This window comes from Neopelma chrysocephalum, unplaced genomic scaffold (assembly GCF_003984885.1).
Source record: "Neopelma chrysocephalum unplaced genomic scaffold, ASM398488v2 Primary Assembly neopelma1_96671, whole genome shotgun sequence".
Classification (NCBI taxonomy): domain Eukaryota; kingdom Metazoa; phylum Chordata; class Aves; order Passeriformes; family Pipridae; genus Neopelma; species Neopelma chrysocephalum.
In genome coordinates, this window is record NW_020925316.1 from 86531 (window position 1) to 101586 (window position 15056).

The 15056-nt window shown below is 42.0% G+C and overlaps 1 protein-coding gene across 3 annotated transcripts in view; it reads left to right on the forward strand.

Annotated features, from left to right (window-relative positions):
• The first annotated feature begins 10186 nt into the window (after positions 1 to 10186).
• The window catches only part of LOC113981589 (A-kinase anchor protein 2-like), a 266112-nt gene continuing 261242 nt past the window's right edge, over positions 10187 to 15056 (forward strand). The window contains exon 1 of one of the 3 annotated variants that reach the window (XM_027709035.1): positions 10187 to 10696. In XM_027709035.1, coding sequence (XP_027564836.1) covers positions 10652 to 10696 — 45 coding nt within the window. In that variant the 5' untranslated portion in view covers positions 10187 to 10651. The remainder of the gene's footprint in view (positions 10697 to 15056) is intronic. The other 2 variants (XM_027709027.1, XM_027709028.1) reach the window with 2 other exon arrangements.

The window sequence follows — 15056 nt, forward strand, 5'->3', positions numbered from 1 at the left end:
TGCAGCAGTAGGGAGGTTGTGGTGTTCGGTAAAACTGTGCTTAGATTGATCGCAGGAATGACTCCCACTATAAAATTTCACAGCTGGTACACTTTCATCATGAGATGAGATAGGCAGACCAGAATATTAAATCAAAGCTTGATAGCCAGATAACAGGTGCTGTGAAACTGAGAAAAAAATGCTCTTAAAAAGAAGCATTTTTTGGGGGGAGCTGATTTGTGGAACTCCTTGCCATAATATAGTACCGACAGAACTAACTATCAATCAGACAGTAGAGGACTGGAAACTTAGATTGATAACAAGTGCAATGTCATTTAAAACCAGTGCATTTTGAAAGGGAAATCAAATCTAGAGTTGTTAATCAAGCTGTGATTGTAAACTGCCAGGCAAAGCACTATTATTTTGAAGGTACTAATAAGAAGGATTTTGAATAACCTTTTTAACCAAAAATAAAAATACGTCACTTCACTTCCAAGCTTATATTCCCATAAAAAATGCACTCCACATGAAAGTAAAAAACAGTGTAAAGTACTTTTCTCAGAATGCATCTTAACTTTAGGAAAAAAAATAAATCTTTTGAGAAGTTCACCAGATAAAATGAGAGTGTTTTTTGATAATTATATCTCATTAAATTTCATGTGTATCTTGTGTGTAAGCTAGATTTGATAAATTATCATTATATTGCCACTAGTGATACTCCTTAAACACTAAATATTAGCTTTTTTGGTTTTGGTAGGTGCAGCTATTGCAATGTCAAATGCAGTTTAACTAATCATGATCCATCCTCAGCAGCCACAAAGCACGCAGTCCCAGTACTGAGGAGTTCACATTAAAAGAACAAGAAGATAATAAGACAGGCAATGAAACACCTTCATGAAAGGACGATTTGAAAGTTGCTGGGGGGGGGAGAAAGGGGAGGGAAGGGGAATAATGAAATTCCAAGATAGACTTGAAATGTGAGAACTCAAAATACAATTTTAAATGTTCCTTCTTCCATATGGTCCCTGTTTTCTGAAAAGTGCCATCATCCTTAAATGGGACTCTCATGTATACTTGGAGATGTGTCCATTGAATATAACTGAACTGGGACATAATTGAACAGGGGCTTAGCAATTAGTAATTTGTCATACAGAAGATCCATTGAAGATGTTGGTTAAAACAGACACATCTAGGGCCCTTGTCACCTCATTGCCATCACACACCAGATACAATATTGACATCTGCTGTGGACATATGCATGTAGGTTTATACATGTTCTAAGTATCCTGAAACAGCTATAAAACCACACCGTGTGACTCCCTGGGCACTAGAATCAAGAAACACTTTTGTCTTTTTCCAAATCTCAACTGGAAGTATTTAATCAGTCTTTAAAATCTATATTTTCCACTAATGGAACAGTCTAAACTGTGGAGAATATTAATTTGCCTAAATAGATCTGATGCAGCCACTCTCTCCACACCTTTGTTGGGTGCCCAAACTGCAAATGTTATATGGCCCATAACATCAGCAGATCAAATAAATCAATCATCTAAAGAAATCAAGGAAAAACACAGAAAAAGGGAGATGATTCTTCTTTTCTATGAGCAAAGACTAGACAATCAAGTTGGGTAACATCATGAAGAAGAGATGCGTTTTTTTAATTAGCTGTATCTCTCTCTTTACAATTTCATAAGCAAAGCAAGGCTCCTCCACCACCCTAATGGAAGAGTCTCAGAGTATTGTGATGTAAAGAGTGGTCTGTGGCAGAAGCAGGCCTCCGGTGAGGGATTTTTTTCAATTCACTAAATTGATAAAACCTCCTGGGAGATATCTGCAAGACTCTAGTTCTGCACAAGAATAATTCAAGAAAAAAAGTCTTATATTTTTAAATTAACAACCTGACATGTCTCCTTCTTCTCCCTTTGTGAAGAGGGCCCTGCTACATGGTTACTATTATTTTAATGTATTATGAACAAGTACATAGAGCAGATAGCTACAGTAGGCTCTGTCATGGTACGTGCCTATATTGTAAGCCAGTCACAGCCTCATAGGGAGCCTCTTTGTTTCCATTCCTGCACACCTAGCAGTAACTAATATAACTACATGAATAGAGGTCTGAATTCCCTGCTATCATGAGGTTGAGGATACTCGCAGCCTTGCTCCACATGTTGTTATTCTCTAGTTCAAGAAACGTATCTTTCTCCATAAGTTGGAGAAAGATAAAAAGTCTGGTTAAGTACTAAAATAAGACATAACTGGAAGTTTTCAGAGTTCAGAGCATTCAGCCTCTTCCCAAATATCTTTATTTAAAAGGCTGGGTGTCTGCTTCATTTTGAAACAATTATGTATTGTATTCTCTTTTGGGTTTCGAAATTGGAATATATGCAGAAGCTTAAAATGTAGACATGTTGACAGGGAGTTTCAAATCAGTCTAGAAGATTAAGAATCATTTTCCACTAGAATCAGTAGAAGACAACGTCAGTCATTAAGGCTGCTTTGTAAATCAGCATTAAATTTCACCCTAGGAACTGCTGATTTAATGAACACTGTCTGTCCTGAAGAGTACTTACCAAACAAGGCTTTTTTACATTAGAGGTGCAAGACATAAAGATGATTTCCTAATTAGCTGCACACTAGAGATTCCAGTTTAATGGTTATATCATTGAGTGAGGCTTGTATGTTGTATACAACACAATGTAAAACAGTTCTTCAGTTTGTACCTTAAAATGTTATAAAACAATACCATTAGAGTGACATGAACAGGAAGTCAGTGGAACTTGCATTTTTCTCAGGAATTCTGATTAAGGTTTTTTCAACATCTGCTGTTTGTAGTACTAGTCTTTTGCAGAGACCCTGAGCAAGGAACCAGTGGGGGTACCTTTCCCATGAAAGGGACATCACAGTCTGTGTGCCTGTGATTTGAGCATTGGAAGTGTGACCATGGAAAAGCAACAGCATTAATGATCCTTGGAAGAAATCACTGGCATATATGCAATGCAGTATCTTTGCATAACACATACCCGTGTTACACTGGTTCAAGGCAAAGTCTTGGCATTTTGTTGGCTGCCTCAGGCTGTGAAAAGCTTAATGAATTCCTTAGATAACAAGGGAGGTTGGGTATGCCAATTTGGACATAGCGTAGACTGATCCAAAATTCATATTAAACTTTCAGCATGTGTCCAGAAAGTAACAAGTTATTTTTGTCCCTTCTATGTGACTGCCACTATCTGAAGCTGAGGCCAAAAGGCCTCAGATGATTTCTGTGCCAAATCAGATGATTTCTGTGCCAAAGTTTTTGTCAGGTCAGAGGACTACAAATGGGATATTGTCTAAAAAGATGTAATTTGTTTTGTTTTTCCAGTTAGCTTGGTTTTTGGTTGGTTTTTTTTCAGGGCTGGCACCACTGTCTAGTAGGCTCAAAGGATACATGACAGGCCTCTGGAGGATTTCAGAAGATGGACTGTGATAAGTGGACCTGACTCTGATCTGATTCACTCTTTCAAATTACTGTAAGACTCCTTATTTGAATGAATGGATTTAACTTCTCTTCATCACAGAGATAAAATCAAAATTTTCTTCATTTCTATAATGTGCTGGAGCTGAGGTGGGCTCATTTAAATGCCCATCATTACATTACAGCCTTGATGCAGACAAGCACACACCTCTGGGCAGCCCCTCCGCTAAGGAGGAAGGTTATGCTATCATAAATTTCCTGGCTATTTAACCTTAGCTGAAAGTTTGTCATTAATAAAAACTGCCTTTGTACGCTGGAGTGGACTCCTCATTACTTTTTTGGCATTGCAAATCCAATGCCAATCTCATAGTCCTTCTTTGAGGAGCCTGAGGATAGGAGACCAAACTGAGAATGGACGAAAGGATCTGACACCGAAAGGATGTTTAAACAATAGGTATTAAGTTGTCTTTTGATCATATATGGGGGAACAAAAACAAAGGTCACGCAGTGATCACAGCAGTAGTAAAAAACAAACATTCAGATTCTAGACTCAGTTATGTTCTGGAACAGTAGTTTATATTCACCTTTCTAACAGCTTTTTTCAGTTGGGCTGCAGTCAACTTACTTTCTTTACTATCTTGCTTCTGAAGCAAAATCCAATGTACTAACCCAAATCTCAGCAGTAAATATTTTTGCATTTTTTAAGGGAGTATCATTTCAGCTATGTACTATATGTGGAGAATGATCAGCAGGCACAAGAACAGAAATAAATACTGCTAAAAGCAGCTTTCCTGCTGCAGTCTGTGTTGTTTGAAAAAAAAGGAGAGGGAAATGCCAGAACCTACAAGAACAAAGCTCTAGTTTTTAAATCCAAAGTGGAAAAAATGTACACTTTTTCCTCTTTTTTTTTTTCTTGGCAGAATGAATAGCCAAGCCAGTTTTGAGGGGCTGAAGGGGCAAGAGTCTCTTCTGTGTTAGCGTTAAAGTTGTCAGGAACAATGAAACAATGCAACAAAATGTTTCAGGTGGGGTGGATAGCACAAGTCCTCGGGTACACGATTCTCCACTCATTAACAGCTATAGAGAGATGCACAACTAAGAAAGGCGGAGACCTATTTTGCTGGCATCATTACACTGGTAGAATTTAAATTCAACAAAAATTCCCTTTTTAGTGAAGAGTTGTTCTGTTCACAGTCCTGCAGTGTAGTACTGGGAGTATTACTTGCTCTCATCATCCTTTTCTGCCCCAGGTGGATCTTGAGTGTCAAGGGAGGCACTGAGAACAGAAAGCAGAAGGTAAGGACAAGCCAGGATTTTCTTTTTGTGTAATTTCATAGAGACTAAAGGAATTTGGGAAAGGTTGCCTTACACTTCTCCTCTGCAGGTCATCCAATCTCACTCTGCTCCCTGAGAGCCAGGCTAGTCTCCTGCAGCTGGATAAGCAAGCTGTGGTGCTAGCTGCCAACATTGAAATTCCAAGAGGAGACAGGCTGCTTTCTTCACCTGGAAAGCTTCAAATAAGCCCAGCTACCAGGAGACTAGCCTGGGAGAAAAGTGAAATGCCTACATAATTTCTTCTTCTTCCCTGCTTCAAGGAAAGTCACTGCTAATAGCATCTCCAGCTTTACTGGAGGCTTTGGCAGGGGGTGCTCTGTGGCTTGCTTCATTAGTTACTGCCAAGGACACTAGTAACTGACAAGTTACTGCAAGGTGAATAAATTTCAGCCTAACATGAGGCTGTTTTAGCATGGTAGTGGGGCTGGCAGAACAAGAGATCTCACAGAAACAATTGCTTCTTGTCCCTCATCCCAACCGAATCACCTACAAACAACTGTTTCTGGACAACAGACATCATTTGGCCTGGAGATTTCTGGTTTGTGGAGTCTCCTGAGGGCCCCTACCACACACAGTATCTGGTGATCTGTTCAGAGGAGGTGTCCTGCAGCTGTCATGACTGTGCGGAGACCCTTCTAGTCAGAGACTTTGTGCAACCGCCCCATGGCTGCAGAATGAAACCAAGGAAACATGGAAAAAAGCTAATAGACTGCACTTTTTAATAAATTATGGTTTACCTATTCATGAGCCTTCTGTCTTGGGAAAGTTTAAAACACAGTCCTGTGCTCTAGATTTTTATTTCTTAAACAATGCCATCTCCTGCTGTGCATGCTTCAACTCCATGTCTTGATAGCAAGTAGCAAACAGAAAAAAAACCAAACCAAACCAACACAAAAAAAACACAGAAAAAGGGTAGAAGAAACAACTTAAGGTACACCAAGTTTGATATAAAGTTTTTTTTTTTCTATAAAGAAACAATGATCTTGTGCACTTACGGAACTGCACTCAGAGGTCTAGATTGAACTCTGCCACTGCCCTCCTGTTCAACTTAGGCATATGATTTATTGTTTAGGCATATGATTTATGGTTTCACCACCTGCATTTTCCAGGTGTGAAATGCTGTGGGAGATAGAGGGCAGATTTTCCAGTCTTTCCTTGTCCTGTTGCACAGCCTGATTTTCCCACCAACCGAGACTGTCTGGGGGCTGTGCCCATGAAAACCCCTGCAAGGGGGAGTTGAGAATGAAGTGCACTGATGGTAGCATCTGCCACCCCACAGCAGAGGGGTGAGGGCACATACATATTTGGGTGTTCAGCCACTTCTCACTTTCACCATTGTATGAGTGACAACAGATTGGGCACCCTCACCACCAGCCACACAGAGTGAGTGTGAAGGGCTTGGACACACAGCCTCCATCATGCAGCCACCATTTACTGGGTTAACATGTCCAGGCAGGATAAGGATAACTGTCCTGGGGTGATGTCTCATTGGGATGGGGGTCCCTGAGGTAGAACTCACACTGTGAGCTTCCAAGAAGCCCAAGCACAACCCTTGGTGTTGTGGACACTCTACTCCCCCAGCAAGCAGCCTAGGTGCAGAAGAGAGAAAGGCAGGAAGAGACTTTTGTCCAATGAAGCTAAGAGCTGCAATTAAAATTGCAGATGGAATAGCCTCTCCTGGAGAGGTCAGATGGTGACACTGCCAAAAGTTTCAAAGGCTATGTTGTATGAAGCATTGTGTTTGAGGGAGTACAAAAAATGAGCATGGGTGATGAGCTCAGGAATCTAAAATTTAGATGAACTTTTCATTCCTCGCCTATTTTAATATAGCCAGTATCTGTAAGGAAGATAAAGAGCAGATTAATCAAACCTCAGAATTTCAACTCAAATGAAAATAATATGGTTCCAGTAGGCCTAGGCAGGAATGCTTGACAATATTGAGGATGCCAGAGCAATGTTTGCAGCGTGTTGGCATGTGGTAATTTCAAAAGCCAGAAGTATCTCCTCTCAAACAATCTGAAATGCAAATGTGAAGCCTGTTTTCCCTCCTCCTCTATGTTTTCTTAACAGTCACTGCCAGGATCCAACCACTAATTTATCACCACACAAATATGTTGATGCATTTGCTATGGCTGAGGTGCTAATCCTGACCTTCATGTGTATGTGTGTGCTTTCCTTACGCAGTCTTCAGGACAAAGTCTGGTTTCTTAGACTGAATCAGTTCTATCAACAGCCAGGAGGATGGGAAGTCAAAGGTTTCCTAAGGACAAGATGTCTGGCATCATGCAGAAGAGTTCTGATAGTGTGCAGGGCAATGGCAAAAAACCAACCTGGTTGGCTTGTCAAAAAACATACACAGGTGATTTAAACTAGAACCTTTCCTAAACCAGCTCAGTTCCATGGCAAGGACAAGAATCTGATTTCTACTGTATAACTAAGCTGTTTCATTTAAAGTTCAGGCTACACATATCTCAGAGTGCTTTCAGGATCTTCTCCAGCATTGAAGAGGAGCTACAGATTGTTTCCTACACTCTTTTCCAAAGAAATGAAAATAAAAGTCTGTTTTGCTTGGAAAAATGGGATGCAATTCACACATCATTAAGATTTCGCAGGTTTTGCTCTTTTAAAAAATTCTGTGAAAAGAACAGGTTTTTAACTGACATTTGAAAAAATAATGGGGACATTTTTCCTTTCTTCCTAATGTTTAGCTACTGAACAAAGTATATTAAAACACTTTTCTCTCACCCACTCTTCTAGAATCTTCTTGTTCTTCCCTACACACTCCATCCTCTCTTGTTTTTGTAGTATCTTTGAAATTTGGAAATATCACCCTGCTCTCCCGCCCTAAAAGTAAAACAAAACAAATTAAAAAAACTGTAGGTCTTAAACAATTTATTTTTTTAATTAAAGTTCCTTACCAACATAGCAAAACATACTGGAAACAAAAATCTTAACGAACGTGGATGAAAAAATGTGTAAAAATGAACTGGTTGTTTTGCTTTGTTTCACCTAAAGTTGCCTTCACTAACTAAATGTCCATAGGGGCCGTCCCCTATGGTCTTCTTCATGTAGTGAGTCACCTCATAGAGGTCATTTCACCTGGGTGTGCTCTGTGAACCACCTGCGTAAAGAATTTCACTTCACTGAATCACAGGCTTCAAGCCATATGAGAAAAAGACACTGTAAGGAAACCAGAGGCTATTACTATTACCTGACAAATAGCCTTTCCTCATTGCTAGTCAACAGCAAGAAACTACTCTGGTGCTAATGCACCCTCTGTCATTCCTGTACAGTCATAAAGAGCCAGCAGAGTGGACTGCTACAGCACAGCTGATTCATGTTTCCTTGGCAAACTAAACTGCAGGAGTGCACAGCCCCACAGCATGTTTCACAGGGACCAGGAACGCTGCAGCATTCAGTAGGATGCAGCCTTCTTATCCCTTGCTGGCAACAAGCACTGCAGTTAAACTGGAGAGAGGATAAACACGGGGCTAATACAGTGTCCAGCTCAGCTGCTGTTACTGTACTTCATGAACTGTTGCAAGGTTTTGTATCATAATTGAGATGCTCATATCCATTTTAATATATGACTACATTGCTCAAATATATGTTTAAATGCTTTCCTGAGTGGATGTCATATGGAGGGAAAGAGGGGATGGCCTAATGTCATGCATATCACTCACCACTTTGGCAGCATGTAATGTGACTACAGGTCGTGGAGTGAACAGGCTGCCCATTCCAGCTCCAGTAAGTACTGGGGCATAACCCCTGTCTTTGCTGGATATAGACTGTAGCAAAATTCCTCCCCTGGGCAAGGCTTAGCAGCAAAACATGAGAAGGGTATTGAAGGGATTTAATTGCATAGCTATCAAGCCTTAGTAGGAGTTGCCCATATATGTTCTCAAAGCACATGTGGGAGTATAGACGTCTGGATCCTGTGTGATGGGATATTTCAAAACCAGCTGTAGTAACACAAGTAGCAATGCATGGACCTTTACATGGTAATGGAAAACAAAAAAAAAAACAACAAAAAAAGAGGTTTTGAAGAAAAACAACAGGCTGACAGGGACTAAATAAACTACAAGACAGATGCTATTCAACAAATTACTTGAAGTTGGAACACTGAAAGAGTGTCCCAGTATCTAGCTGCAATTTCTGCATTTCCCTTACCTGTGAGTCCAACACCCACTTACAGATACTGCCTCACTTGGGATATGGCAATAAAACATTGCCTTTTGGCCACAGAGACTACTGGAATTATATAATGTTCTGAGTTTTCTGTACAACAAACGACTTTTTTCACAGAGGCAAAGCTAAGCAAGAAGTCACTTTGACATCCTGTCACAAGACAAGGAGGCTGTGCACCAGTAAGGGAAATGGGACCAGGAGGTGAAAATACTTGAGAAAACAGCTGCACTGAAAAGCAGTATGCAGCAAGAGTTCCTGGAGCTGGAAGTGGGATGGAGGTGGAGGATGTCTGGAAGAGGAAACTGTGATGTGTATAGGTAAAATGCCAGGCTGGGTGGCACTTGAAAGGGCAGGCACATGGGAAGAAGCAGGGTGACTTCTGGATTGCTTTCCTCCAAAATGATGGAGTTTTCCTGTCTTTGTCAGCATGAGGTTGTTACATCAAAATTATATGCTGCAAAATGCACTTTTGTTCCTGGTAGGTAGAACTACCTGGTAGGTAGTTCCTGTGGTAGGACAGCCCCTGGATGCCACGGTTAGTGCTCACCCAGCCCTCCATCCAGCGCAGTGGCTGCCCTGGCTCAGAGACACCCCTCCAGTGTGCCAGCCCTCTGTCATCCTTGCAGCAGCACCCTGTAGGACTGGACTGGGAGAGAGTGGGGGGCTTCTTTGCTGTCTAGGAGAAAAGAAAGCAGATGGAAAATCACAGAAGTAAAAGTAAAATTGTGACAGTACCCTTGAAATCAAGGGTACCCTCATGATACTGGCTCAGGCGTGCCCTCCCTTCCTCACCTGCCTCCTCCTCTGTATATAACACCGGGGTCTTCAGTCAGGTTGTTTGCGTACACAGCCTTGTCACTTCTGAATATCTGATGTCAATACAGTCCTTTAACCTGCAGTGCACGTTAATGAAGGGTGTGTGGACACCTTATGTCTTCCTTTCCATACACATGCTTTTCATTGCTTCTCTTAAGGGCTGCCCTGCAGCAGAAGTCTTTTGCAGAGTGCCACGTTACCACTGCATTCACAAGCGGCTGTGCGGTTCCCCCAAAGTCCATGTTCTCCCTCCTCCTGCCACCCTGTCCTTTCCCTTAGCCAAACCTGCTTTAGCTTGGGGCTGCAGCCGCTGCCTGCCTGCCGCAGCTCCCTCTCACTGCGCCATGTGCCACCGTCCTTCCCTCCCTGCTGTGCTGCTCGCTAAGGACATGCTGTGCCACAGCTGTCTGCCTCCTCTGCTGCAGTCAGGCAGGTTTGGATTACTGTGCACGCTACTGATGTCGAGCTCCTGTCGTGACCCAGCACCCCATAGGAGGAGCAAATGAGCTGAGACGTCAACGCAAAAAATTATAGCCATGCGAGCTATCCCTCTGCTCAGCTGCTTGGAGAGTGCATACATGGTTTGTGTGACAGCACCAGCACACAGAAGCAGCAATGAAATGCACTTAGCAATACAGCTGGGAGACAGGCAGCGAGGCAGGCACTGGTCCAGTGACTAAAATGATCTTACCGTGAGCCAGGCTGCAGTGCCTCCAAAAGTGGCTGACTGCTACACAGGAGCTCGGCTTTCTTTGCAATTACTCCAGTTCCCACCCGGTGACTGCAGTGTGTGCTCCGTTTTGGTTTTGCTTGCCTTTTTGTTTCTTCTATTTTTTTCTCCCACCCATCTCCCTCTCCTCCCGTGTCCTTCTCTCCAGGATGGCGGAAGCAGAGTTGCACAAGGAAAGGCTCCAAGCCATAGCAGTAAGTCAGTTTCATTTTACTTGCTCTTTTGTCCATAGCCTGGGTTGTGGAGGGAAGGGAGTATTCCAGCGCAGTGGCTGGGAAGCACCCGGAGAGCCTGGCTTTTGCAAAGTTGTGTGTGGAGTTCTCTGTTTGGTAAATGAGTGGTTAACATCTGCTTTGCGGGATTTGGCGGAGAAAGAGGGCTCTGAGGAACAGCGTTGAGCTGACACGTGCAGAAAGAAAAATGTGAATGCACAGTGGCATGCTTAAAAGATTGATGATGGAGAAGAAAAGAAAGAGTAAATGGGGAGGAAGGGAGATTGTGGGAGAAAATCAGTACTCTGCTGAAAATGTATTTTCTCACAGTGTGAGCTTTTGCTTAGCTGATTAAGAAGTTAAGCAAAAGGATCTGCTGAAGGGTGGCTTTTATTGCAGAAAATAATTGTGATATTACTAATTTTTAAGACAATCAAACACAGACACTGCATTATCAAAATTATGTAATTATTTGATCTATTAGTTAAACTGTCACCTCAGCTCCCTAGCTGAGCACATGCCTTCAGACAAATTCCCTTCTGAGTTGCATCCTGCCAGGGGTAAAACATAGGCAGGATTTAGCCCCATTTTAGTTTTAACTTTTGTTTTCAGATTTAGTACAGTAATTTGGACTGAGCCATGAGCTCAGCTGGTGCAGACCTCTGAGAAATGTGGGCACTGATACCTGGTGAGGATTGGGCCTGGGTGTTTAGAATCTACCATCATCCTGGCATACAGAAATTGCCAGCTCATCTTCTAGCATGTCACAGGCACCATGTCAAAAGGCCTGTGTTTCTGTGGGCACTGCCAGTCTGACAGCCCCATACAGCCTGCCCTTGTTAGAGTGACACCCAGCTCTTCTTCCCCATGGCAGAGATGTTGATGCAGCTGTGCCAGTCCCAGACGGATGGCACAGTCTGTGCCAGGGACTGCACACCTGGAGGTCTGAAGGGAAACAGAAGATGGCAGAGCCCGCATGGGTTTTACATTCCCTTCCCGGGTTCCCCCAGTGATCAACAGATGCTACATTTTTCTGTAGCCAGCACAGGTTACAGATTTCCTTTGTAGTGTAAGAGCAATGGCTGCTGCTACTCCTGCTGCTGCTGCTGCTGCTGTTGTTCCAAGAGACTTGCTTGATGTCTACTGTTCTGCTAATAGTTCCATGGAGATTTAAAATAACCAGATTTAAAACTAATAGTTCGGGGGGCTGTTTCTCTCTAAAATACTTCCTGTGAAGGAGCAAATGGTATTATTTGATATGGGGAGGAGGCAAGCTATAACTATTTAATTTTCAGGCAGGAGAAAGTAGATGCATATTTTTAAGCTTGGTCACAGTTTTCTGTCAGCATAAGCATTGACATATCTCCAAACGGAAACACCAGGAATGTTCCCCCAGAGGCAAGCCTCACCAGTACCTGTGATTTGGGACCCCTTTATGGCAGAACTGTACTGCAGTGCTGCTCCATGCATTGCTGCTCTGCATTGCTCTGAAAAACTTCCATCACCACATTAAAAAAAAAAAGCTTTACATTATTGTTGTTTCTTTTGAGTGCTATATAACAGAACACCACGCCACACCCATTTCCATGTGGTGTCCTTAAACCTTTCACCAAAATAGATAAAGTGCTCTGCTTCTTAGTGTTTGGCATTTCACACCAATGAGACCATTATGGATTTAGAATTATCGCCTGGTGTATTGCAGCTTTTACAGTAGGTTTATGCTGGTGTAAGAGAAGACCTTGAGAATCCGGATCTTCGTTTTCTATACATATTTCCTTTTGGTTTCTATTTCTGGCAGTAAATAAAACACAGTGTAGCAATGTGTGCAGTTAACTAGATTGAAATAATTTTACTTCAGCATCAAAAATATTCAGCCTTATTTTAAGCTTTAATGTGGGTCCATGAACTGACTTGTTTGCTTACCACTGCAGAGCAACAGGTTTTCCATATAAGCTTGTTAAGTAACTTTTCTCCTGTGCTTGGGCTGCTGCAAATGTTTGTTAGAATGCAGAGAAGTTTATTTCTAGTGTAAGCTTTGCTCCAGCAGAATGAGTGACATGACACAAGTTAGACATTTCTCTTCTGCCACTGGTCAGCTAAAATAAGGTCAGTCCTCAAATGTTGTATGGCCTTTCTCAGAAGAAAAAAGACATGGCATTTCAGTTCAGCTAGGTGTGTCCTGTATTTTAACAAGATGCAGTGTCTCACTGAGATGAGCAGCAGCTTACTCCAGCATTCTTTGATCACTCTGGTTGCATACCAGACTTATAGAAAGAAATCCACTTACCACTGGGTTGCTACATCCTGTTGCCTGTACGTTGTCTTCCATAATCACCATGGCAAATGAGTTTGCGAGGAAGATGTGCAAAGTAATTTTTAAGTATGCATCACTGAATATTTAAGGAAAACAAATCCAAACATGGAAATATGAATTTTTACACCAGAAGGCTGACAGCTTTTGAAGAGTTTGATTTTGTGCTTGATTTTGTTACTCTGACTTATCACAGTTTTAATACATGCCTCTGGCACAGAGGCAAGTGTCAAGGGAAGAGGAAAAGAAGGAGTTTACTGTTAGGACGTTAATATAAACCTCAGTGAACGTGAGTTAGCCACTTGTTTTGTCTGCAGCAAGTACTCTGCAAGTACACAGCAAGCCTCTCTGTGCATTCATCTTCTATCTGTAAAATCTAAATAATGGACTTGGCCCTTATGTCAGAGAGTTGTCAGGGATGCATGTAACCTTGAGCAGTACTTGGATGCTATGGTTTATCAGGGCAAGAAATACCAAAATAGTCTTTAAAAAATAGAATGTGTGATTCTAAAAACAGAAGCGTCAAATGTATATGTTTTTAATGCCATTGACGTGCTTAAGCTGTGATTTTCAGATCTTTCTGAAGTCCCTGTAATTCACCCTGTGACTGTAGCAAGACAGAGCATTGTGCAAATCTGGTTTGAGAAGTGGGGAGATGTGAGACAACTACTGAAAAGCAGAACCCATTTCTCTCTGCTTGGGAGGAAAACATGAACTCTGTGTCCTTGAGGATCCTATGATGACCAGGAGCGGTTGGTTTTTTGACCCTTCCTTGAGCAGAGCCCACATCACATCTCCTCACTTGGGTATCATGCGTGCTACAGATATGGGTGAATTTTTGTGTCATGAGACACTGCTCTTAACATCTCCTTGGACCTGACCCTAAATCACCACAGCATCCATCTGCTGCTCTACCAGCAATGGAAGTGAGTAGTGCCCATTCTTAATGCTGTGGGAAGATGCCATCAGGAGGAGAGGGAGAGGTTAAAATAGGAGTTGTGAAGCCCTCTTCTCTCTGAGCTTGTTCCTGTATAGAACACTTGTGTTTGCATCTGCTCTTTTCCTCAGCTGGATTGATGGATAAAATTCTGGGGAAAAAAAAGGAAGCAATTTTTGGCTTTAAAAAATATGCCTGCTAGAAGTTGCTTAGAAGTTTGGAATGCAAATAGTCCTAGAAGAAACAGGCTTGATGGGGACAGGTGCGCTAATTTATCTCATTTTGGATAAATAAACTGCAGGGCTCCACAGTTTATTATATGGCCCCTTCTCTGTTACTGCAGACAAGCATTTATGAAACATAAATATTTTCTGTCACTTATCTAATAGTCATAAAGCTGTGAAGTGGCATTGTTGAGTGTGTATTGGTGCATCTGGGGTACAACTGCACATATGATGCAGCGAACGTGCATTACTTATACATCAGGTAAATTAAAGGCAATCATTGAGGGACAGCACTGAGGAGAAACCATCAACTAAAGCAACAACCAGCACAGGAGTTGGAGAAGGTTTTCAGGTTCAAGAGATGTCCAGCCTAGAGATTCAAGTGGGGAGCTACCGTACTGATTCCTTAGCAGATAAAAACAACAACAATGGTGGTCACTGCTTACTAGTGCCCAGCTCAGAGAACCAGTAGCTCAACTAAAAAAAAGTAATCACTGACATACAAGTAGCCACATCAAAGATACTTCCTGTCAAAGACCATTCTTGCTTTTTCTATGAGATGATGAATTTGTTGAGCTGGATCTGACATTACTCAGATGTCATCAGGAGGTTGACTTAGTATGGCAGGACACTGTTGTTTAAAAATAGCCCCCTTCTGTATCAGTGTGGTCTGCCTTAGATGGATTAAGGACTAGCTTTCTGACAGGCCTCACAAAGCTGCTGTTAATGAGGGAGACTGCTGTTCCTTGACAGCAAAGGCAGGGGAAAGCTTACAGGAAGCAGCTTTTCAAGGCTTGAAGGTGTCCTCTATTTGTACTTTGATGCAAATGAAAATTGTTGGTGTGCAGGTAAAACAGAGTGCTAGAGGAA